Genomic DNA, 24,700 nt, shown 5'->3' on the forward strand with positions numbered 1-24,700 from the left:
ACAGGTCCCAGAATCTTTTAAGGGAGGCCGTGACTGTTTAAAGTGGTCTCGCAGCACTTTAAATGTATGGGGGGCCCACAAACACACATCCCAACCCATCAGGGATCACACATTAAAGCAGATCTTCACGTTCTGTTGTCGTATTTACGGACTTGGGTTTCTGAGGTGAACCTGAGCCCGGCCTCCTCTTGTGCCCCAATCGAAGACGCGTGTGCAGTACCCCGGAAGGAAAATACAGAAGCCTCTTTATTTACAGAACCGGGAACATCGAAACGGACAAACCAACAAAATGAAGAATACAACAAATAGGGTCTTGATGGAGATCAGCCTCCATATTGCACAATCCGAGCCCTGAGGAGAAAGTGGGGTGGCGGGACGACACGCCGGGTTGCACCGAACGTTTGTTCTGCTCAGACTCGCTGAAATTAATGGGCCTAAGCTAGGCTGCACCCGCAACATACATTTAAAGCCCTACTATACCACTTTAAACAATCACAGCTCCCCACACCAAAGCATTCTGGGAGCTGCGGTTTGTTAAGGGTGCAGAGAGTTGCACGGAGACCCCTGTTCCCTTCCCAGAGCTACAAATCCCGGAGTGGTTTAACCATCAACCTTTCTCCTTAAGGGAACTCTGGGAATTATAGTTCTGTGAGGGGGAAGAGAGGTCTCCTAAGAACTCTGAGAACCCTTAACGAACTACATCTCCCAGGATTCTTTGGGGAAAGCAATGACTGTTTAAAGCGGTATGATACTGCTTTAAATGTGTAGTGCTGATGGGGCCCAACTTCTTTAATTTCAACAAGCCTGAGCAGAACTTAGCTGGAGACAACCCTTCCCTTGGGGAAGGGGCTGGCAAAGCAGAGAAAGAGGGAGGTGGACTTGTAGAAAGGGCTCTTCAACCCCAACCACCCCATCACCTGCTAGCGGGCTCCTCTTTTCGGCAGTTAAAGCAGAAGCGACGACGACAACAACGAAAAAGGTCTCAACAATAAATAAATTATAAAATAGCTCTCTCTCTCTCCCTCTCCCCCCCCTTCCCACCCCCACCCAACCCCGGAAAAAGAACACTGATGGTAAAAACAAAAAACAAAAACCCAACTTGGCTTTGAGATGGGTTGCCCTCTTCCTGAATTGAACCCTGATGTGTCGCGGGAAGAAACGGGCGGACTTGCCTTCCAGAAAATAACACAGTGCACAAAAATATAGAGGAGCTCTGGGAGGGGTCGACCCGGGTGGGGAGGAAGGGGGGAGACGGGAGAGGGAGGGGACGGCGTCTGGGTGTTCTCATGCACGTGCAGAGTGCAGTGCTGGGACAGAAGGGATGGGGAGAGGCGCTCCCGAAACCTCAATATGCAAGTGGTCCCTGAGACCTGCCGTCTCCCCACTGCCGGCTGGCGTTGGGATACCCCGCCCCAGCTCTGGGGGGTATGGGGACCAGAGGGGTCTCTGAGGAGAGGACGGTGCCAGGCCTCTCGTTCCGGGGTCCCCTAGTCTGCCCCAGAGGAGGTCCTGTGGTGGCAGCAACCGGCTCCCGCCACGATTTGGTTATCAGCTCCCGTTGTGTCCTTGGCGATTCCTATGTTGCAGGAATTGGAGGGTGGGGGTGCCAGAGGTGAAACGGCAGGGGGGGGAAGATTGGCGGCGACGGCACGAGTGACCCCCCGCTAGCATTCCAGGTTGGCCCCAAAGCTTTTCCGGCAGTCGATGGCCTTGGAGGTGAGCGGCTGGGCTCTCCATTGCTTCAGAGTCTCCTTCCCCACGCTGCTGGCCAGCTTAGAATAGGCAGATTTGTATTTCTTGTCGAAGTTGGCTGCAGAGAGGGGAAGAGGCAGAAAGTGAAGGCGCTCCCTCTTCTCCAGGTTTCTTCTTACAGCGGTTCTCAACCTGTGGGTCCCCAGATGTTGTTGGACTACAACTCCCATCATCCCTGAGCTCTGGCCTTGCTAGCTAGGGATGATGGGAGTTGTAGTCCAACAACATCTGGGGACCCACAGGTTGAGAACTGCTGTGGGAGAAGCAGAAGGACCTGACAGCTGGATCTCAGCACCCTGAGAATTTCAGCTTTTTTCATCCTTTTATTTTTAAATGAACACAGGCAGGTTTCTAGACCTTGTGGAACTCAGCATCCTGAGAATTTCAGCTTTTTTCTTCCTTTCATTTTTAAATAAACACAGGCAGGTTTCTAGGCCTCATGGACACAAAGAAAGCCCCTCGAATTTGCACTTAAGCATCGTGAGGATTTAGGAGGTAAAAGTCCACAAAGAATTTTTTTAATCCTATTGTAAGAAGCAGTCTATATGGAGTGTGGACCGGGCACAAAAACCTACTGGAAAGAAAAACGCCCCTGGGGCTATTTCCCACAAAAGAAAATAAATATGGGGGCATAATGGGCTACATCAAATTTTTCTGAAGGTGGTTGTAAACCTTAAAAAAACAAGAAGAGAATGGATATGCGATTGGTTTCAGTATTGTCAAGTAAATGAAATATTTTTTAAAAATAGATATGCAGAACGAAGAGAAGACTTTGAAATCAAACTGTTAAGAGGGTAAGGAAAAACAGATCTCAAAAATGTACAATGCAACAAAATTTTCAAACTTCATGGATGCAAAGACAGTGCCAAAAAGATTCTTGAGAACGTTAGCCTTTTTCCTTTGGGGGAAAGAAATACAAGCAAGTTCCTAGACCTCATGGATGTAGCCTGTGTGGATAATGACTTGTGAAATTGCTGGGTGTGGAGATCTCTTTCTCACTTCCCCTTCCTGCTTAGGAACTTCAGAGGCTGCCTTATACAGACCACAGGCCCAACCAGCTCAGCAGTGCCTACACTGGCCGGCAGCAGCTCTCCAGACATCCTCTGTTTCCAAGTAGCTTGTGCCATTCAAACCCCTCCGGGACGCAGGGGCCTTGCACTTACCAATGTCCACGTGGTCTCTGCCCAGGGCTGCCAGCTTCAGGAAGAGAATCTCGTGGTAAACACTCCTAAGGAGAAGAAGAGAACGAGGAGAGGGAATCAGAGCAGCGCAAAAGTCCCTGTGAAGGCGCCCATGGGACCACGGGGAATTTTGTAGCTTGGCAACAGAGCACCTGCCTTGCATGTACAGTGGTGCCTCGCAAGACGAAAAGAATCCGTTCTGTGATTCTCTTCGTCTAGCGGTTTTTTCGTCTTGCGAAGCAAGCCCATTGACGGATTAGCGGATTAGCGCTATTAGCGACTTTTAGCGGCTTTTAGCAGCTTATCTGCCGATCGGATCAGCTGATAAGCGGCTTAGCGGCTTAGAAAAAGGGGGAGGGGGAGGAAAAAAAACACCAGCAGGAACTCGCAAGACATTGTCGTCTTGCGAAGCAAGCCCATAGGAAATTCGTTTTGCGAAGCACCTCCAAAATGGAAAACTCTTTCATCTAGCGAGTTTTCCGTCTTGCGAGGCATTCGTCTTGCGGGACACCACTGTAGAAGGCCCCCACTTTAAACCCCAGCATCTCTAGGTATGGCTGCCTGAAACTGTGGCGAGATGCTGTCAGTCAGTGCAGACAGCACTGAGTTGGATGGTCCAACAGACTGAGAGGTAGCTCCCTATGTTCCTATTGAGGTTGAATCCTGACAAGACAGAAGTACTGTTTTTGGGGGGACAGGGAGCGGGTGGGTGTGGGGGACTCCCTGGTCCTGAATGGGGTAACTGTGCCCCTGAAGGACCAGGTGCGCAGCCTGGGAGTCATTCCGGACTCACAGCTGTCCATGGAGGTGCAGGTCAATTCTGTGCCCAGGGCAGCTGTCTACCAGCTCCATCTGGTACGCAGGATGAGACCCTACCTGGCTGCAGACTGTCTCACCAGAGTGGCGCATGCTCTAGTTAGCTCCCGCTTGGACTACTGCAATGCGCTCTACATGGGGCTACCTTTGAAGGTGACCTGGAAACTGCAATTAATCCAGAATGCGGCAGCTAGACTGGGGACTGGGAGTGGCCACCGAGACCACATAACACCGGTTCTGAGCGATCTGCATTGGCTCCCAGTACGTTTCCGAGCACAATTCAAAGTGTTGGTGCTGACCTTGAAAGCCCTAAATGGCCTCGGCCCTGTATACCTGAAGGAGCGTCTCCGCACCCATTGTTCAGCCCGGACACTGAGATCCAGCGCCGAGGGCCTTCTGGCGGTTCCCTCATTGCGAGAAGTGAGGCTACAGGGAACCAGACAGAGGGCCTTCTCGGTAGTGGCGCCCGCCCTGTGGAACGCACTCCCATCAGATGTCAAAGAGATAAACAACTACCTGACATTCAGAAGACATCTTAAAGCAGCCCTGTTCAGGGAAGTTTTTAATATTTAACGCTGTACTGTTTTTAACACTTGATTGGGAGCTGCCCAGAGTGGCTGGGAAAACTCAGCCAGATGGGCGGGGTATAAATAATAAATTATTATTATTATTATTATTATTATTATTATTATTATTATTATTATTATTATTATTATTATTAAACCACCCCTTTTTTCATGAGGACTGGAATCTTGGCTTGCCTTTAGGGAAAGGATCAAGGCAAAATAACAGGGCACTTGGACGAGGAAGGCCTCTGGTTCCGCCATCTCCAGGTATGTCTGCCCCAAATCCCAACAGTCTGACTTAATATAAGGCGTCTTCCTCTGTGACTATTTAAATATACCCTTCATCCAGAAGCATGGGAAGTAGAATCCTACTTTTATCTTTAGAGGAGAGGGCCGTGGCAGAGTAGCAGGACACCTGCCTTGCATGCAGAATGCCCAAGTTTCAATTCCTTGACATGCCCAGGCAGGGCTGGGGAAAGACTGTCGCCTGAAACCCCAGACGGCCTCTGCCAGCCAGTGTAGGCAACACTGGGCCAGGTGGGTCCAAGCTTGCCGCAGGGACGTGCAGGAGTGGGTGGGCAGAGGGGCAGGAGAGGAGAAACCGTACCTGGGCATGTGTGCCGTGCCGGACTGCTCCTTCACCGTGTCCAGGAACAGAGAGATGGCCTTGTGCATCTCGCCCATTCCGACCGAGCTCAACACAGCCTCCAGGAACGAGAGCGAGAAGGGGTGGTTGTGTCGGCGCCAGGACTGGAGGCGGGTGGGGATGTTACCTGGGTGGGGTGCGAAGAAAGGCGGTTACGTGTCTGCAAGCGGACTTATGCATATTGCTTTGAGGGAGAAAGGTTGTTTTCTGCTGCTCCAGAGAAGCGGACACGGAGCAATGGATCCAAACTACAAGAAAGAAGATTCCACCTAAACATTAGGAAGAACTTCCTGACAGTAAGAGCTGTTCGACAGTGGAATTTGCTGCCAAGGAGTGTGGTGGAGTCTCCTTCTTTGGAGGTCTTTAAGCAGAGGCTTGACAACCATATGTCAGGAGTGCTCTGATGGTGTTTCCTGCTTGGCAGGGGGTTGGACTCGATGGCCCTTGTGGTCTCTTCCAACCCTATGATTCTATGATTCTATGACTTGCTGCTGCTTAACTGTGTTGCACAAAATGTGGATTCCCTCCTGTTATTAATAGTTGTAACAGTATTTGGTACTCTGTGAATTTTGCACTATACGGGGTATGAGAGACAGAGAGTGTGTGCCTAAGTATGTACTGTGTTTATGCACATCCAACTGACGGGTGGCCGCGCTAGGGATGGACGATATTTATTTTATTGGTTGACTTTATATACCGCCCTATACCCGGAGGTCTCAATATTTATCAATATATTGTCCAAAACCGGTCTGAAGTCCATATCGTGATATTGGTTTCATAATTGTTGACCTGGCAATACAGTGGTACCTTGGTTCTCGAACTCCCGAAACGGTTCGAAAACCAAGGCACAGGTTCCGATTGGCTGCAGGAGCTTCCTGCACTCAAGTTGAAGCCGCGTCTGACGTTTGGCTTCTGAAAAACGTTCGCAAACCGAAACACTTACGTCTGGGTTTGTGGCATTCGGGAGCTGATTTGTTCGGCAACTAAGCCATTTGGGAACCAAGGTTGGACTGTATATCGCAAATCATTATGCATGTCAGGGCTGGGCGATATATCGTCCAAAACCGGTCTGAAGTCCATATCGCGATATTGCTTTCATAATTTTTGACCTGGCAATATATCACGAATCATGATGTGTGTGTGTGTGTGTGTGTGTGTGTGTGTGTGTGTGATGCAAAAATCACAGTGTGGGAAAAACTATGAAGCCAGCCGATGCCTCTACATAGCTCCATCATTATTTCTGACATTGCAATATATCAATATGTGTGTTCAAGGCATGCGTGAGCTTGCATCGCCCCAAGCCCAGAAGTGGCAAAAAAAGGACCCTAAAAAAGAGCGTAGAAAGGGCAAAAAAAAAAAAAAAAAGACATAGAAACTGTGCCTAGCGACCCATGAGCCGTTGCAGGTTCAATCCCAGGAAGCCCTTGCACCGACTGTTAAGGCCTGTGGGGAGTGGGAGTTTGGGCAAGGAGGCTTAGAGGGAGCAACTGTGGCGCTTGCAGGCTTTTTACAATAGTGTTTCAAATATTCGTGATTTCACTGACCTGCCTCGTTATGTAACCCTCAAGTAAATCGGGAGTTGCCCGTATATTCTTCTTTTGAGGTGGTGGGATAGGTAAGAGAGATTTCTGCTGAAATGCGAAGTGGTTATACAAGTTGAATGAATGAATGGATGGATGGATTAGGCCTCCCCTGCTGTTTGCCCCCAGGACAGAGAAGCAGACTGCTCTTGAACATGGAAGCTCCACTCCTCACAAACACAGCTGGTGAAAGGCAAAATGGGATCACACCTATCTAGCTCAACAGTCCACACAGTGAACAAACAGGACGTGGCGGGGGCAGGCCATCTCCTGGTATGGTCCCTCCCCATAGCAACCCCATGAAAAGGTAACTCGTGGTCTTGCTATTCCCAGAACCCGCCGTTCTTACCGTGGAACCTCCAGAGGACGTAAAGCGGGGGGTAGCTGTCGGGGTCTGGCGTCAACACATCCCAGACCAAACGTACGTTCACGAGAAGCCCCTCCTGAGGCAAGCCCTGTGGAGAGGGAGGGTGGTCATTGGGGAAGGTCAGAGAGCACAAAACAAATACAGTGGTACCTCGGGTTAAGAACTTAATTTGTTCCGGAGGTCCGTTCTTAACCTGAAATTGTTCTTCACCTGAAGCACCACTTTAGCTAACGGGGCCTCCTGCTGCCGCCATGCCGCCAGAGCACAATTTCTGCTCTCATCTTGAAGCAAAGTTCTTAAGCCGAGGTACTATTTCTGGGTTAGCGGAGTCTGTAACCTGAAGCATATGTAACCTGAAGCGTATGTAACCCGAGGTGCCACTGTACTCTGTCTTTCTATGTTGCTGTCCACTCATACCGATCCCAAAGTGGCTTACCGACAATAAATAACAATGGCGTAATGAAACACCGCAGGTACAACTTACCGTATTTTTCGCTCTATAGGACGCACTTTTTCCCCTTCAAAAATGAAGGGGAAATGTGTGTGCGTCCTGTGGAGCGAAGACGCCATAGCCCCGCGACCCTCTCCTGGCTGGAGAGGTGACGTGCGGCTATGGCAGGAACCTCTACAGCCCTGTGTCACCTCTCCAGCCGGGAGAGCGGGCGCGCGGGGCTAAAGCAGCCCCCCGCGACCCTCTCCCGGTGGAGAGGTGACGCGCGGCTATTGAGGCTCCTGCCATAGCCGCGCGTCACCTCTCCAGCTGGGAGAGCGCGCGCGGGGCTAAAGCAGCCCCCCGCGACCCTCTCCCGGTGGAGAGGTGACGCGCGGCTATTGAGGCTCCTGCCATAGCCGCGCGTCACCTCTCCAGCTGGGAGAGCGCGCGCGGGGCTAAAGCAGCCCCCCGCGACCCTCTCCCGGCTGGAGAGGTGATGCGCGGCTATGGCAGGAGCCTCTCCGCTGCGCCTTTCCGCTGCTCCCTGACCTGCTCTTTGGGGGGGTGGGCTTCCCCCCGCCAGCCCCAAAGAGCAGGTCGAAAGGAACCTGAAGCCTGGAGAGCGAGAGGGGTCAGTGCACACCGACCCCTCTTGCTCTCCAGGCTTCCAAGGTAGCCGCCTGAACGCACCTTAAATGGCACCTTGTTTTAGAGCGGGAAAACAAGAGGGGGAAAGTTCTCCCCCTCTCTGTGCAGCGCCTCCTGCCGCTTCACTGAAGGGGCGCTGGGCAGAGAGGGGGAGAATTTTTTTGTTTTTTGTTCTCCCCCGTCTAAAACAAAGTGCGTCCTATTGTCCGGTGCGTCCTATGGTGTGAAAAATACGGTAAGTCACGTTGCGTAATTAACCAATCGGTCAGTAAAATAACTGCGATGTTATTAACGGGGCGGCAGCTGAAATATAAGCCAAGTGTCACAGCTGCAGTGCAAGCCATATTGAGAAGCCCATGGTCAGGGATGAGGGGAGTTGGAGTCTAGCAACACTTGGGAGGGCCACACCCTGGCTCCTCCCAACCCTGGTAACAGAATCATGGAATTGTAGAGTTGGAAGGGACCCCCGAGGGTCATCTAGTCCAACCCCCCCGAAATGCAGGAATCTCAGATAAAGCATCCAGGACAGATGACCACCCAATCTCTCCAAGGAAGGAGAGTCCACAACCTCCTGAGGGAGACGGTTCCACTACTGAGCAGATCTTCCTGTCAGATCTCTTACGGTTGGAAAGTCACAGGACAATTTCTGGACAACTTGCTTTAGGGCAGTGGGTAGGAACCAGAAGTTGCTAGACTACAACTCCCATCACCAGGGATGGCCAGGGCTAATGTGAGTGGCAGTCCAGCTACACCTGGAGGGCCACAGGCTCACTGTGTGAAACATGTCCCAGCCAATTAGAGATCACTTATCAAATAATAATAATAAAAAAATAAATTTTATTTACAGTGGTGCCTCGCAAGACGAAATTAATCCGTTCCGCGAGTCTCTTCGTCTAGCGGTTTTTTCGTCTTGCGAAGCAACCCTATTAGCGGCTTAGCGCTATTAGCGGTTTAGTGGCTATTAAAGGCTTAGCGGCTATTAAAGGCTTAGCGGCTTAGAAAAAGGGGGAAAAGGGGGGGGGGAATCGGAACACTCGCAAGACGTTTTCGTCTTGCAAAGCAAGCACATAGGGAAAATCGTCTTGCGAAGCAGCTAAAAAACGGAAAACCCTTTCGTCTAGCGGGTTTTCCGTCTTGCGAGGCATTCGTCTTGCGGGGCACCACTGTATATCCCGGCCAGAGCTGGGCTCAGGGTGGCTAACACCAATAAAATCACAATAAAAACATAATAGGGGGAAAAGGGGGGGGGGCGGGAACCAATGTAAAATACAGGTTAAAATGCAATTTAAAATGCAGCCTCATTTTAAAATAGCTGATAAATCAATACCCTAAGGGGAGGGAAACATAAGGGTCAGACTGAGTCCAAACCAAAGGCCAGGTGGAACAGCTCTGTCTTGCAGGCCCTGCAGAAAGATGTCAAGTCCCGCAGGGCCCTAGTCTCTTGTGACAAAGCGTACCACCACGTCGGGGCCAGTGCTGAAAAGGCCCTGGCCCTAGTTGAAACCAGTCTAACCACCTTGTGACCTGGGACCTCCAAAGTGTTGTTATCTGTGGACCTTGAGGTCCTCCGCGGGGCATACCAGGAGAGGCAGTCCCGTAGGTACGTAGGTCCTAGGCCGCATGGCTTTTATGCACTTTCAGAGGTGTAAACTCCCATCACCCTGACTGCTGGGAGTTGGGATTCCAGCAATTTCTGGAGGGCAACAGGCTCTGTACCCCTGCTTTACACCTCTGCAATTGTATTTAGTATATGATCCCTGATTGGTTGGGATGTGTCTCCAGGGCAGGGGAGTCTCTGGTCCTTTAGATCTCAATGGCCTCCCATCACCCCTGACCATTGGGCCAGGCTGCCTGGGGTTGATGGGAGTTGGAGTCCAACAATGTGCTGGAGGGCCATAGTGTCGGGATTCAAGCCTTATCAGAGGAAACTGGCCACTCTCCAGGCACCCGGCTCGAATCTCCGGTTGACCTCCCTGTCTGCATTTCCCGGCAGGATCCAGGCAAGGTTGCGATCGGCGATCCTCCTCAGCGTGAGAAGGACACACCACTCTTCCCTGCTCCCCCCCCAGGGAGGGGAAAGAGATAGACAGAAATGTATTTACATGTCTTTATTTCTGTCCTTGCAGCGTTGCAGAAAACACGTCTGCTCCCTTCAAACTCCAACAGGCGAGAGACTAAAACTCCACCTTCTGTACTTCCTGTACAGCTCATATTACACTCTGAGCTAATTCCGGTGCTCCGCACAGTCAATAGACTGTCCCTCTGCTTCCCACGGAACAGTCCCAACATTCCCATCATGTTTTGCTTTCCAGCTAGCTGCAGCTCGCTGCCGCATTGCTTTCATATCGTAACACATAGAAGGTTCCCACCTCTCTTGGTCCAACCTATTTCGCAGGGTTGTTCCCGTAAGGATAAGGAGGGAAGGGGAGAGGAGTCACCTGCGGCGCTGATTGGAAGTGCTTGCTAGCCAGGAGCAGCTGGGGGAGGCTGCTGGGCAGACCCAGGCGCTGGAAGTACCACACCAGGTTCCAGTAGATGATTGGGTGGTTGTCCACCAGCTCCGGCTGAGACAGGAAGTCCCCTCCCTCGTTCTCCAGGAGGGTCTCCAGCTCCTTCCGCAGGACTAAGGGGCTCAGGTAGGCAAAGGCCAGGTGTTCCACTTCGGGGGCCGGACCCTGAGGAACCTGGAAGCGGGGGGAACGAAGCACAGGTAAGAACAAGGAAGGCGTCGCGACTTACGTCAACCCTTGAGTTGCTCTCGCCCGTTTTCAACTTTACTGCCGGACCCCACAATATAAAAAAGGGGCCAGGATAAAAAAATGGATAGGTAGGAAAACAGGAAGCTGACTTATACAGAGGGGGAATGCTTGGATCAGTGCTCTGGACGGAGAATCGCCTTCCACTTGCTCTCCTGGCAAGCTTCTGGGGGCCACATTGCAACAATGGGCAGGGCCAGAGGCAACAGGAAGACAAGAGATTAATCTGAATTTCACCTTGGTATGTTTCTGGCAGTTCTTATTCTTAACTGTAAGCAGCCTTAAGCCCCATCAGGTAAAAAGGTGGGGTATGAATAAATTTCTACATGCACACTCATACAAACACCAGGCAAGCAAGAGGCAGTATCAGATTTTGGTGAGGACTAGAAAGTTGATTTTTGAATTTTACTTTAAAGAAGCTAAATCGAAGGCCCGGCGCCATGCCTGGTAGGGATCGAACGTGGCCATACGGCATCAAGCCAACTTCAAAAGTCCCAGAAGCAAGTCCGCAGCATTTAATGCCAAGGGGGTGAGCCCGGGTTCAAAATAGGCCTGTCTAGCTAGAATGGGGGGAGGGGAGGGTGGGGACCACAGGCTCAGGGGCCAGATGCGGCCCTCCATATACACCCTTCGCCAGGCCTGCTTTGTACCCTAAGTGTTTTCCCCCTGTGATCGAAGCCACGGGTTCGAGTCCTACCCTCCCTTGAACCCTGATTATGCCCTCTGGCTTCCCTGGATGAGTCTCTTGCCTGTAGCAGGAACTAGCCCACCGTGAAAAGGTGCCATTTACATGTGTCGGCCTGCCCACTTCCGCCTCTGGCTCCGCCCACCACTAGCATCACGCGGCCCTCGAGAGCTTGCCCAAATGGGAATAAGGCCCTTGGGCTCTCCGTGTTGCTCCTCCTCTCATCGCAACTCCTCCATTTTCTAGCCAGGTTCTCCCCCAAGCCCATCCGCACCGGAGACTCGGTGAAGCCGTTGCACAGAGACCCAGCCCTGGACTCCCTTCCGGGTTCCGGCTCAGCTTCATCCAGAGACAGGCAGTGGGAGCGGTCGCTGAGGACGGGGCCCTGGCTCCCTGGGGCGGGGGCTTCGCTGTCCCGCGGCCAGTCGGAGGAGATAGAGCTGGTGTCCGAGGTGTCAGCGATGCTGGGGAGGCGGAAATGAGGGAGAGAAAAACATCTACTCAATATATATGCCAATGTATTCTAGTCCTTCTTTTTATTTTATTTTTTTTGCAAACATGAGGACTAGAGCCTTACTTTTAAAAAAAGGGAAAACCACATGTCCATATGTGTAATAAATAAATCCCTGCACCTAGAAAACTAGAATGCTGGAGAAGATGCTGCTGGACTCCATCATCCTGACATACTAGATTTCTAGGTGCATGGAATATTTGGAGGGGTTTTTTTGCTTTTGCTTTTTGGACTTTTTTTTTAAAAAAAGAGGAATTGAGCTCTCCTCTGAAGGTCAGAAAGGCACGACCCAGACACATAGGGCTGTATCCAACCGAGCTCTACTCAAGAGTAGACCTATTGAAAATGGACCTAAATTAGTTTCAATGGTTCTCCTTTGAAAAAAGGCCCAGCATTGCATACAATTCCGGGCTGACCACAGTTTGCTGTTAAGAACAGTCTCAGTTCTCTAATTCACTGCCAGCCATCTGCTCTGGCGCCACCTACTGGTGGCTCCCTGACTTCCGCCCCACCAGTCTTAGGAGCCTTTCATTGGTTGTAACCACTGCCTGTCACTGCCTCTGGTGCCACCAAGTGGTGGGCCCCCCTAAGTTCCGCCCCACCAGTCCCAATGGACAGCAGCCGGTGCTGCTGACCGGGCCACCCCTATAATGAAAGGGGAGTGGAGCCGTCCGGGGTTCTGACCTGGGGGCCGCCTGGAAATCCTGGATCTCAATGCTGAGGAAGGGCACGAAGGGGCGGGCACAGAAGGAGCAGGTGGTGTTGAGGTTGGAATCGTCCGAACTCCAGCCGGCCATCACCTCTTCGTCGTACACCAGCGAGCTGCAGGCCTGGCACCGGGAACAGCTGGAGAGCAGGACCTGAGCAGGACGGAAGATCAGGAAAAAAAGTTGCTTGGCAAAGGCCCATAGACTCACAGAGGGCAAAGGGTGGCTTGCAGACTGTCAGTTGAAACAAGACAGTTCCCGGCCTGCAAGCTTAAAGTCACGGCACACAAGGGCAAAGGATCAGGGAGGGAAGAGGAAAAAAGCAAGCTCTGGCGCTGGCTCTTGAAGAACCGGTTCTTATTTGTGGCACAGGAACAACTCAGGAGCGGGAGGCACCTAATGGAGCTCGTATTTCAGAAGAAGGTGGGGGACAGTGTTGTGTAAGGGTTACAGTGACAGACTTGGACCTGCGAGACCGGAGTTCTAGTCTCTCTGCTCACCGGCTAACCTTGGACCATTCACAGGCCCTCAGACTAACCCACCTCCTGGGGTTGTTGCAAGGATGAATTGGAGTTGGGGCAGGGGGGAACCATGTACCTTGATCTCCTAGGGAGAAAAGGCACAGTAGAAATGTACCGTATTTTTCGCTCTATAAGATGCACCAGAGGAGGAAAAAAAAGAAAAAAAATATTCTAAATCTCAGAAGCCAGAACAGCAAGAGGGATCGCTGTGCAGTGAAAGCAGCAATCCCTCTTGCTATTCTGGCTTCTGGGATAGCTGCGCAGCCTGCATTCGCTCCATAAGACGCGCACACATTTCCCCTTACTTTTTAGGAGGGAAAAAGTGAGTCTTATAGAGCAAAAAATACGGTAATACTAAATTAAATGAAATTAAACAGTCGAGCTGCAGTGTTTTGAACCAGCTGGAGTCTCCAGATCAAGCCCCCGAAAGCAGCCCCACATTAAAGGTAAAGGGACCCCTGACCATTAGGCCCAGTCATGACCGACTCTGGGGTTGCGGCGCTCATCTCGCTTTATTGGCCGAGGGAGCCAGCGTACAGCTTCCGGGTCATGTGGCCAGAATGGCTAAGCTGCTTCTGGTGAACCAGAGCAGTGCACGGAAATGCCGTTTACCTTCCCGCCGGAGCAATACCTATTTATCTACTTGCACTGTGATGTGCTTTTGAACTGCTAGGTTGGCAGGAGCAGGTACCGAGCAACGGGAGCTCACTCTGTCGCGAGGCTTCGAACCGCCGACCTTCTGATCGGCAATTCCTAGGCTCTGTGGTTTAACCCACAGCGCCACCCGCGCCCCAGCCCCACATTGATTGCATTGCAAATAACTGAGGCTTAATTATGTTGCTTGGAGAGTACACCTACGGTACGTTAAATGGTGGAGAGAGGAGCTTTTGAGGGATGCAGGCAGAACGAGTCAGGGACGGCAAGCTGGAATATACCTCAACCGCCGGAGACTCTGTCAGCAGATCGGTGGATTTCCGGAGGTTGAAACTGCACAAGGAGCTGTTTGAATAATCGTACTCGCTGCCCAGGGACACAGAACTCTGTTGCAAAGAAAAGTGAGGTGGGGTGGGGAATAATTATTGAATTTTGTAGCACAAACCGTAACAAGAAATAACGCACACCTCGAATGGAGACAGTGAATCGAGTAACCAAGCAAGGAGGAAGGGCGATAATAGGAACCCGGGTAGAGGCAACTCCCCATTTACACGGGGGTTAAGTCCTGAGGCAGCGCACACTTAAGCGAAATTGCTCAAATTCTGACTCCCCGGGCCTCAAAGGTTGTTGCAAGGGCTCGCGGGATTGCACTTGTAAAGGCTTGTGGGATTGCTAAAGCATAGTTCTGCGCCATTTTTGCGCTCTTTCAGGGCCGTTTTCGCCCCTTTTCATGCCACTTCCGGGTTTGTTTTTTATCTCCGCCAAGCCAAGCAGTTGGCTCCTTACCTCTCTCGCCCTGACCTAGCCACTGTGATCCAGGTGACGGTTACCTCCAGACTGGATTACTGTAACTCGCTCTATGTGGGGCTGCCCTTGAGTCTGACCCAGAAACTCCAGCAGATGCAGAATGCCACGGCGAGACTCCTCGCTGCGAGATCACATTCACCCAGTGCTATACCAGCTACACTGGCTCCTGGTGGAGTACAGGATCAGGTTTAAGGTGCTGGTTTTAATCTTTAAAGCTCTATACAGCCTAGGACCCTTGTACCTACGGGACCGTCTCTCTTACCGCCTCTCCTGGTATGTTCCACAGAGGACCTTATGGTCTTCAAACAAAAACATCTTGGAGGTCCTGGGAGGTTAGGCTGGCCTCAACCAGAGCCAGGGCTTTTTCGGCCGTGGCCCCGATCTGGTGGAACGCTCTGTCACAAGAGACTAGGACCCTGCAGGACTTGACATCTTTCCGCAGGGCCTGCAAGACAGAGCTGTTCCACCAGGCCTTTGGCGAAGGCACAGCCTGACCCCCTCCTTTGGTTATCCTCACAGAACTCTAGCCCAATGGTTGCCATTAATCTGATTCTGAATTGATATTAGAATGAATTGATTTTAGAATGTTGTATCATTTTACTGCTGTTAGCCGCTCTGAGCCCAGCTTCGGCCGGGGAGGGCGGGATATAAATAAAAAATGTATTATTATTATTATTATTATTATTATTATTATTATTGTTGTTGTTGTTGTTATTATTGTTATTATTGTTATTATTGTTATTATTATTATTATGGCGAGACTTAGCCCTTGAACACATATAAATGAGGACCTTAAAGACCAACTAAGTTAGTTCTTGGTATAAGCTTTCGTGTGCATGCACACTTCTTCAGATACACACGTGTATCTGAAGAAGTGTGCATGCACACGAAAGCTTATACCAAGAACTAACTTAGTTGGTCTTTAAGGTGCTACAGGAAGAAAAAATTTTTTTTTATATAAATGAGGAGTTGCCTAAACAGGCCGGAAGCCTTTATTCCAAAACCTGCTTTGTTCCAGAAGAAGAAGAAGAAGAAGAGTTTGGATTTGATATCCCGCTTTATCACTACCCGAAGGAGTCCCAAAGCGGCTAACATTCTCCTTTCCCTTCCTCCCCCACAACAAACACTCTGTGAGGTGAGTGGGGCTGAGAGACTTCAAAGAAGTGTGACTGGCCCAAGGTCACCCAGCAGCTGCATGTGGAGGAGCGGAGACGCGAACCCGGTTCCCCAGATTACGAGACTACCGCTCTTAACCACTACACCACACTGGCCACTACACCAGAACCACCTCTGGCACGGTTACCGTGCAGCCTGCTGCTCAGGCCTCCCTACCTCGGAGGCAGTGGAGCCCGGGCGCTCGCGAGGAAGCAACAAGCGGCTTTCCAGCGGGCTGCGGCGAGGTGGGAGCTCCCGCTGCTCAGACCCGCAGCGTGCGTGTGAATGCTCCGCGGTGGCGCCATGTCTCAGCGACGGCCGCTTGATGGGCGATAGCAGCTGCTGGAGTTTGGCGGCCAGGCTTCTGCGCGGTGTGCCGCTCCCTATGCCACGGTTTTCTGACCCTGTGGCAGAGCCTTCCAACCGCCCCGGGCCCGGCTGAGTGTCCACGCTGCTCAGGGTCAACCTGTCGCTCTCGTCCGTCAAGAAGCTGCTGACGTCTGACAGGCTCCCGTCCTCGGAGCTCCCGGCCCGGCCTTGCAGCCAGTGGGGCAGGGCGGGGAGGGTGCTGCTGCCGCCGTGGTCTGTGGCACCCAGGCCCTTGGTCGCTGCAAAGCGGGAGAGGACTGATATGGGTTACAGCAGTACGTTTCCGAGCACAATTCAAAGTGTTGGTGCTGACCTTTAAAGCCCTAAACGGCCTCAGTCCAGTATACCTGAAGGAGCGTCTCCACCCCCATCATTCTGCCCGGACACTGAGGTCCAGCTCCGAGGGCCTTCTGGCAGTTCCCTCCCCACAAGAAGTGAGGTTACAGGGAACCAGACAGAGGGCTTTCTCGGTAGTGGCACCTGCCCTGTGGAATGCCTTCCCACTAGATGTCAAAGAGATAAACAACTATATGACTTTTAGAAGACATCTGAAGGCAGCCCTGTTCAGGGAAGTTTTTAATGTGTGAAATTTTAATGTATTTTTAATCTTTGTTGGAAGCCGCCCAGAGTGGCTGGAGAAACCCAGCCAGATGGGTGGGGTACAAATAATAAATTATTATTATTATTATTAGGCCAGGGCGTGGGGTCAAATGCGGCCCTCCAAGCCATGCTATCCAGCCCTCAGGGACATCAAGCACTGTCCCTGCTTTGCACCCTCCTTGATGGTTTTTGCCTAGCTGGAACCTGTCCGTGGACTCTGCTTGTGCCTCTTGGCCTGCCTTAATGTCGGGTAAAGCAGGTGGGGTGTCCAAATGTGTGTAAGGAAGTGTCCTACTGTAAGAAATAAAATTCATGCTCCTTGCCCCTACCACTTTGGGCTCTGGCCCCGTCCACCACAGCACATGGCCCTTGGAATGTTCGTTGCCCCTCCTACTTTTGCCTCTGGCCCCACCCGCCACCAGCACATGGCCACAGGAATCCTGCGAGAGAATTCGGCAGGTACAGCGGGGCAGAAAGGTATTGCTGAAGTGTTGGCCTAGTTTCGAGAAAAAGCGAGTAAGAGGAACACTAGAGCTCGGGGACATCCAGCGTTAAACTGTGGAACTCCCTGCCACAGGAGGCAGTGACGGCCACCAAGGTGGATGGCTTTAAAAGGGGACTGGGCAAATTCACAGAGGGGAAGGCTATCAAGGCCAATAGCAACGACGGCGGTCTTCTGACTCCACAGTCGGAGGCAGTGATGCTTCTGTCACAGTCGGAGGCAGTGATACCAGTTGCAGGAAGCCACAAGAGAGAACGATGCTCTTGTACTCAGGTCCTACTGATCCAAGGGCTCTTATTAGGTTCTCCATCCTCCCCCCGTTGGATATATTGATCCTGCTGCAACTATTTTCAAGATCCTTAACACATTTTGCCCATCTCCCATTTTAAAAAAGATGGAAGAAAAGAAATAGGAGATGTTGCCCCTCTCCAAGGACCTCTCCGCCCGCCTCCAAAACTCACCACGAGCCACTCCAGCTTCTGGCTCCTGCTGAGGGAAACTGAGGCTGCCGCTCTTCACCAGCGACGTGGACGGAAGGTTCTCGGTCACGTTGCCCCCAGACCAAGTCGTCTGCCGCTGCAGATTGGACCGGGAGCGGGAGCGGGAGCCTGGCATCTTGATGCCTCTGCCTTCTGCCAACGGAAGCAGGGAGAAAAATGCCGTCTCCAGCAGCCAGCTCGGACCAAACCTTTTAAGTCCTTTGCACCATGATTAACCTGCTAGCATATCCATCCCAATGACCTCCAGATGACACTTTTCTGGACCTGCTTACCCACCGAGACCCCACCTCAAAGCAGTTCGCAGAAATCAAATTGCACGTTCAAAGGCACCTTTCAACCATCAACACTCTCCCTCCTAAACGTTTTTCTCTCTCCCTGAACTGCCTCCGCCAGGGGCCGTTCTCCCAGGCAACACCTGAGGTACAAGGCCCCTTCCATCGGCTTGCCAAATTTGCCCCATCTTCCATGTGACAGCCCGGAGATGGCTATCATGTGTGATGGCCTGGGAATCTGATTCAGAGGCTGAACCTGAAGAATCCCAGCCTGCAAAGGAGTCTCCGCCTCCAGGACCGGCTGAGCCGGGGCTGGGGCTTGAACCTGAAGGGCCCTCACCTGTGCCGGATCCTCAGGAGCAGACACCAGCTGAATCTGCTCTGGCTCCGGAGATGATGGAGGACCCATTGCCTGCAGGTGCTCCACTCTCAGCCCCATCAGGGGAAGAGGAGGTTGCCTCTGGGTCCGGTAACCCTCCAGCCTCTCCTGAGCTGCAGAGGCTCAGGGCAGAGAGGCGGAGGGAACTAAGTTCCCGCAGGAGGAGTGCTCGCCTCCAGGCCAGGAGATGCGAGTCACCTGAGGATCGGGGCTGCCCTATGCCTCAGAGGAGATAAAAGCCAGCCAGCCCAGTCCCAGGTTGCGGGAGCAACATCATTGGTAACCTGTTCCTGCTGGCACCTTGTCCTGCTCTTCTGCCAGAGTTCCTCACCTCACCCGACTCCTTGCCTTGGACCCCGCTTCAGCCTTGATGGACAGCCCCCATACCACACCCTCGACCTCGGACTGGACTCGGACCACACCGCAGCAACCCCCCAGGACCAGCACATCATGTCTCCTCTCAACTCTCCTCTTTCTCAGGCTAAACCTACCCAGCTCCTTCAACCGTTCCTCATAAGGCAAGGTTTCCATACCTGACTGGCTACTGACGCTCTGCGATTCTGCCTCGCGCTGCCGCTGCCGCAGGGGCTGGCGGAACTGGGCGGCCCCCAGGACGACGTTGCGCAGCTTGGCCCAACGGAGGCGGCCTCCCTGGGTACCAGACGGCCATTTGCATTCCAAAATGGCCTATGGATGAGCAGGAGGTGAGAGGGCAACAAAGCAAGTGGCAGGCGGAAGGGAGATCTCGGGACCATATAACACTGGTCATGAAAGACCTACATAGGCTCTCAGTACGTTTCTGAGCACAATTCAAAGTGTTGGTGTTGACCTTTAAAGCCCTAAATGGCCTCGGTCCAGTATACCTGAAGGAGCGTCTCCACCCCTATGGTTCTGCCCGGACGCTGAGGTCCAGTGCTGAGGGCCTTCTGGCGGTTCCCTCATCGCAAGAAGCTAACCTACAGGGAACAAGACAGAGGGCCTTCTCGGTTGTGGTGCCCGCCCTGTGGAACGCCCTTCCAGCAGATGTCAAAGAGATAAAGAACTACCTGACATTTAGAAGACATCTGAAGGCAGCCCTGTTCAGAGAAGTTTTTAATGTGTGACATTTTAATGTACAGTGGTGCCTCGCAAGACGAAAAGAATCCGTTCTGTGAGTCTCTTCGTCTAGCGGTTTTTTCGTCTTGCGAAGCAAGCCCATTGACGGATTAGCGGATTAGCGCTATTAGCGGCTTATCGGATAAGCAGCTTAGAAAAAGGGAGGGAAAAGGAAAAAAACCCCGCAGGAACTCGCAAGACATTTTCGTCTTGCGAAGCAAGCCCATCGGAGATTCGTTTTGCGAAGCACCTCCAAAACGGAAAACTCTTTCGTCTAGCGAGTTTTCCGTCTTGCGAGGCATTCGTCTTGCGTGGCACCACTGTATTTTTAATCTTTGTTGGAAGCCGGCCATAGTGGCTGGGGAAACCCACCCAGATGGGCGGGGTACAAATAATGAATTACTATTATTATTACTACTGGTAGATTTCAGGGTAATTTGCCGAATATCGGCAAGGGATTCTGATCCCCCGTTATAAACTTTTTGTCTCCTCCCTAAATTGGGTGAGAAATAATGCTTAGGGGCGGAACTAGGCATGAGCACCCTTCTGCAGTTCCCTGGCCTGAATATGTGGCTCTTTCTATCATCCTCAGAGTCCCCTGGGCAGAGTTCCCTACAGCCTCTTCCATTCCAGAACTACACAGGAGCACAGGATTGCAGGTACCAGTTCCAAGCCCTCTCAGCCTTGCGCTGAGACAACATCTCCCATAGCTCCGCCAGCTGGGCTTGCTCGGAGCTCTCCAGGGTCCTGATCTGTCTTTTCAACTCCTGACTCTGGGCCAGAAAACCTCTCATAATCACCGCCACTTCTCTCTGCAGGTCCCCTGAGCCCCAGGGGGAACAGCAGACACCGGACACACATCCTTATACCCTGTGCCCTGTTGAAGCAGAATGCCCCCTGACAGAGCCGAGGGAAAGTGGGGAGGTCTGCAAGCGAGGTACCTTGTTGTAGTAGCCATAGGTGATGGTGTTGGGCACGATACCGGCCCGCTTCATCTCCAGCAGCACTCGGACAGAGAGGACAGGCTCTCCGTATTGACCACACAGCTGCATCAGGATTCGGTAGCACACCTGAGAAGCGGGAGGGCAAAGAGATGGCATGAATGGTTGTGGATTGCTTATCCCCTTCCCTGCCTCACCCCGTGCCAAGGGAGAATCCCACGCCACAGACCTACAATTCAGTATATCTGAAGGAGCGTCTCCACCCCCATCGTTCTGCCCGGACACTGAGGTCCAGCACCGAGGGCCTTCTGGTGGTTCCCTCACTTGAGAAGCCAAGTTACAGGGAACCAGGCAGAGGGCCTTCTCGGTAGTGGCGCCTTCCCTGTGGAACGCCCTCCCAACAGATGTCAAAGAGAACAACAACTACCAGACTTTTAGAAGACATCTGAAGGCAGCCCTGTATTTACGGGACCACCTCTCCTGGTATGCCCCACAAAGGACCTTAAGGTCCATGAATAATCCTTAGGTCCCGGGCCCTAAGGAAGTCAGATTATCCTCCACTAGGGCCAGGGCCTTCTCAGTGATGGCTCCGACCTGGTGGAATGCTCAGTCCCATGAGACCAGGGCCCTGCAGGATTTAACTTCCTTCCGCAGCACCTGTAAGAGAGAGCTATTCCGCCTGGCTTTCAACTTGAATTTAGCCTGATCTTTTATTCCCCTTCCTTCCCTCCCTCCCCCTCCCCTTTTTATGAAGATTACCCACTCTGGGATCCCACAGCTAATTCTCCCCTGGTCTCCTCGCTGGCCCAAATAGGACTAATTTAGCCAGCTAGCCCTGGTGATCATCTAATGTTTATGGGATGGATTTCCCCCCTCAATTCTGAATTTATTGTTATTCACGTTTTATACTGTATTTTATGCTGGTTTTTTGTTGCATCAATTAAGTGTTTGAAATTTGTTGTTAGCCGCCCTGAGCCCGGTTTTCTGAACCAGGAAGGGTGGGGTGTAAATAAAAATTTATTATTATATATTATAAGCAGCAGATTCAGATGAACTCAAAGGACTGAACCAATTCTGTACAGTAAACATCGGGGAGACGGCATCAGGCTCCAGCAACTACCTCATCGGGAAGCACCACCTTCTTGGTCTCCATCTGTTTGAGCACCTCGTAGGCCGTCTGCAAGGCCCGCACCTTAGAGGTTGCAGCCCGCACGTAGGTGGGCAGCGTGATGAACCACAGGCCGTAGCAGTGCCCAAGCAAGCACTTAGCCCACATATCTGGCATCGCAGAGTACTTCTGAGCCACTCGCTGGGCTACCTTCATTTCCTGGAAGGGGTGGGGAATGAATGAATGAATCTTTATTTGCCTCAGCCATCGGCCGTAGCAATAAAACAACAATACGATAGACAAAGAATAGAAATAAAAAGTCAATTCTATAAAACACATTTTAGGGTTTTGAATCAATAGTCAAATAGTGGATCTTATTCTCATTGCCTCAGCTAAAAAAACCTGCAACCTTTGCTGTCACCTGCTCATCTTGACGATCTGCCAAGAGAAAGGGCACGGTGGCAGTGGCTGGCCGACCCGGAATGGACAATAAAAGAAAGGTGATAATCTCATTCCTCAAGTCTTTATAAAGAGCGCAAGCCAGGAGGGCATGCGCCACCGATTCGGTCCTGCCATCTCCACGGGGACATAAGCGTTTTTTGTGTGGAATCTGTTGGAATCGTCCCTCGAGTGGGGAAGATTTGTGGGGTTTTGGGGAGAAGAAAGGGAGAAGGTCACAATTGGACTTGAAAATTTTATTTCTCAACTGCACTGTAGCCCAAGGTCAACAGGGATTAGCCAGGGTTATTTCTACCCAGAGCAGACCTGCTGAAGTTAATCAACCAGGGTTAGGCCACATCCGAACCACACTACTAAAGCCCTGTGGTATCTTTTCAAACCATCATGGCTTCCCCCGCAGGACTCTTGGGAACTGTGGTCAGTTAAGGGTGCTGAGAGTTCGGAGACTACTATTCCCTTTACAGAGCTATAACTCCCAGAGTTCCCTGGGAAGAGGGATTGAATGTCAAAACAGCTCTGGGAATGAGGTCTCCTAACAGCTGTCAGCACCCTCAACAAATGAGTTCCCAGAATCCTTTGTGGGGGAAGCCATGTCTATTTTAAACGATTTTTCACACACAGGGCTTTAAATGTGCAATGTGAAAGTGCCCTTAAAGGACTCCACCCCTATCGTTCAGCCAAGGCACTGAGGTCCAGCTCCGAGGGCCTTCTGGCAGTTTCCTCCCTGCGAGAAGTGAGGTTACAGGGAACCAGGCAGAGGGCCTTCTCAGTGGTGGTGCCCGCCCTGTGGAATGCCCTCCCATCATATGTCAAGCAAATAAACAACTATCTGACTTTTAGAAGACATCTGAAGACAGCCCTATATTGGGAAATTTTTTATGTCTCATGTTTTACAATTTTTTTATGTGCCATAAGTGGCTGGGGACACCTGTAGCCACTGCTGCAAGCCCAGGCGCAAAGCCTACCTGTTTGGTCCTGCGTGGAGCTGGGCTGCTGGGAGCGCTGGTCCGGGCTTGGCAGAGTGAGGGCATGAGCTGGTCCTGGGGCCGCTCAAAGAGCTTGGCCTGCAGCCTGGGGAAGCCATCGTACCTGGAGTGAAGAGAGAGAAGGTATAAACAAGACAGGAAAATTGGCTTCCAGGTGGAGAAATCAAAATTAGAAACAGAATTGTTAGAGCCCAATGCTAAGAATTTGTCTAGAATGTATAACTTGTTGCTGAAATGGAATACACAAGATGAAACAGTTAAGTCAGCTATGATTAAGTGGGCACAGGACATTGGTCATAATATTATGTTTGCTGACTGGGAACAGTTGTGGACCACCGGTATAAAATTTACGGCATGTAATGCCTTAAAGGAAAATATTATGAAAATGATCTATAGGTGGTACATGACCCCAGTCAAGCTAGCAAAAATCTACCATTTGCCCGATAATAAGTGTTGGAAATGCAAAGAAACTGAAGGTACTTTTTATCACCTTTGGTGGACGTACCCGAAGATTAAGGCTTTCTGGGAAATGATATATAATGAAATGAAAAAGGTGCTTAAATGTACTTTCCCTAAGAAACCAGAGGCCTTTCTCTTGGGCATTGTCGGCCAATTGGTGCCAAAGAAAGATAGATTTTTTTTTTGTGTACGCCACCACAGCAGCAAGAGTACTTATTGCAAAGTATTGGAAGACCCAAGATCTACCCACTCTGGAAGAATGGCAAATGAAGGTGATAGACTATATGGGGCTGGCTGAAATGACTGGCAGGATCCGTGACCAGGGGAAAGAGACGGCGGAAGAAGACCGGAAGAAATTTAAAACTTATCTTAAGAAACATTGTAAAATTAATGAAAGCTAAAATGTCGAGGTTTTAGGGGGGAAAAAAGGGGTTTACAGCTGTAAAAGATTAAGTAAAAGAAAAGTATAAGGGATAAATCAGATAAAATCAAGTGTTAGGATTTGCTGAAATAATTTTGGAAATTGGGATGTAGAAAGGGGAGGTTTGGGGAAGTCGACGAAGTAAGGTTTATGAAAAAAAGGATATGAAATTATACATGTTTGTTTGTTTGTTTGTTTGTATGTGTCTATAAAAAATGTTTTGTAAAACCAATAAAAATTTTATTTAAAAAAAAAAAGAGAGAGAAGGAGGCGGTCGGCTGAGTTGTGGCCTTCCCCCTTAAAATAAAGCTTCTAGACCTCCTGCTTCTGAATAGTTCTAAACAGGCACATAGGAACGGCCATATACAGAGTCAGATCGCTGTCCCCCTAGCTCACACTGACGGTCAGCAGCTCTCCGGGGTTTCATGCAAATTTGCAAAGCAGATGCTCTATCACTGAGCGGCAGCCCCTTCCTGCAAAAGGAAAGTTAAGATTCTAGTCCTCACTGTTCTCAATAAATAGGAAAATAGGTCACTTGAGTTGGACGGTTGGTGCATCTAGCTCAATATTGCTGACACAGACTGGCAGTAGCGCTCTCCAGGATTTCAGGCAGGAAACTTTTCTGGACATTTTGGGATGGAATTCTTCTTGCAAGGCAGGGGCTGTTCTGCTGCTGAGTTATAACCCTTCCCCAAAGAGGCTCTCCTCTCCATGCCAAGAGTTGATGTACCAACAGGCTTACTTGCGCAGCCCCACCCTGGTTTCTGCTGCTCACCTCAAGGTGGGACCGGGATGATTGCAGGCCCACTAATTAATTCCAAAGG

At 51.1% G+C, this 24,700-nt stretch overlaps 1 protein-coding gene across 3 annotated transcripts in view; it reads right to left on the reverse strand.

Moving 5' to 3' along the window:
* Window positions 1-228: 228 nt before the first annotated feature.
* The window catches only part of DENND4B (DENN domain containing 4B), a 56,420-nt gene continuing 31,948 nt past the window's right edge, over window positions 229-24,700 (reverse strand). For all 3 annotated transcript variants that reach the window (XM_081173456.1, XM_081173454.1, XM_081173455.1), the window contains exons 15-28: window positions 22,976-23,099; window positions 21,564-21,770; window positions 20,444-20,572; window positions 18,941-19,094; window positions 17,718-17,888; window positions 15,963-16,393; window positions 14,105-14,209; window positions 12,626-12,801; window positions 11,705-11,894; window positions 10,428-10,673; window positions 6,891-6,996; window positions 4,923-5,088; window positions 2,916-2,980; window positions 229-1,810 (exon numbers count right to left, since the gene is read on the reverse strand). In XM_081173456.1, the coding sequence (XP_081029582.1) occupies window positions 1,665-1,810; window positions 2,916-2,980; window positions 4,923-5,088; window positions 6,891-6,996; window positions 10,428-10,673; window positions 11,705-11,894; window positions 12,626-12,801; window positions 14,105-14,209; window positions 15,963-16,393; window positions 17,718-17,888; window positions 18,941-19,094; window positions 20,444-20,572; window positions 21,564-21,770; window positions 22,976-23,099 (2,416 nt within the window). In that variant the 3' untranslated portion in view covers window positions 229-1,664. The remainder of the gene's footprint in view (window positions 1,811-2,915; window positions 2,981-4,922; window positions 5,089-6,890; window positions 6,997-10,427; window positions 10,674-11,704; window positions 11,895-12,625; window positions 12,802-14,104; window positions 14,210-15,962; window positions 16,394-17,717; window positions 17,889-18,940; window positions 19,095-20,443; window positions 20,573-21,563; window positions 21,771-22,975; window positions 23,100-24,700) is intronic.

The sequence above is a fragment of the Podarcis bocagei genome (genome assembly GCF_964188305.1).
Source record: "Podarcis bocagei genome assembly, chromosome: 16".
Classification (NCBI taxonomy): Eukaryota; Metazoa; Chordata; class Lepidosauria; order Squamata; family Lacertidae; genus Podarcis; species Podarcis bocagei.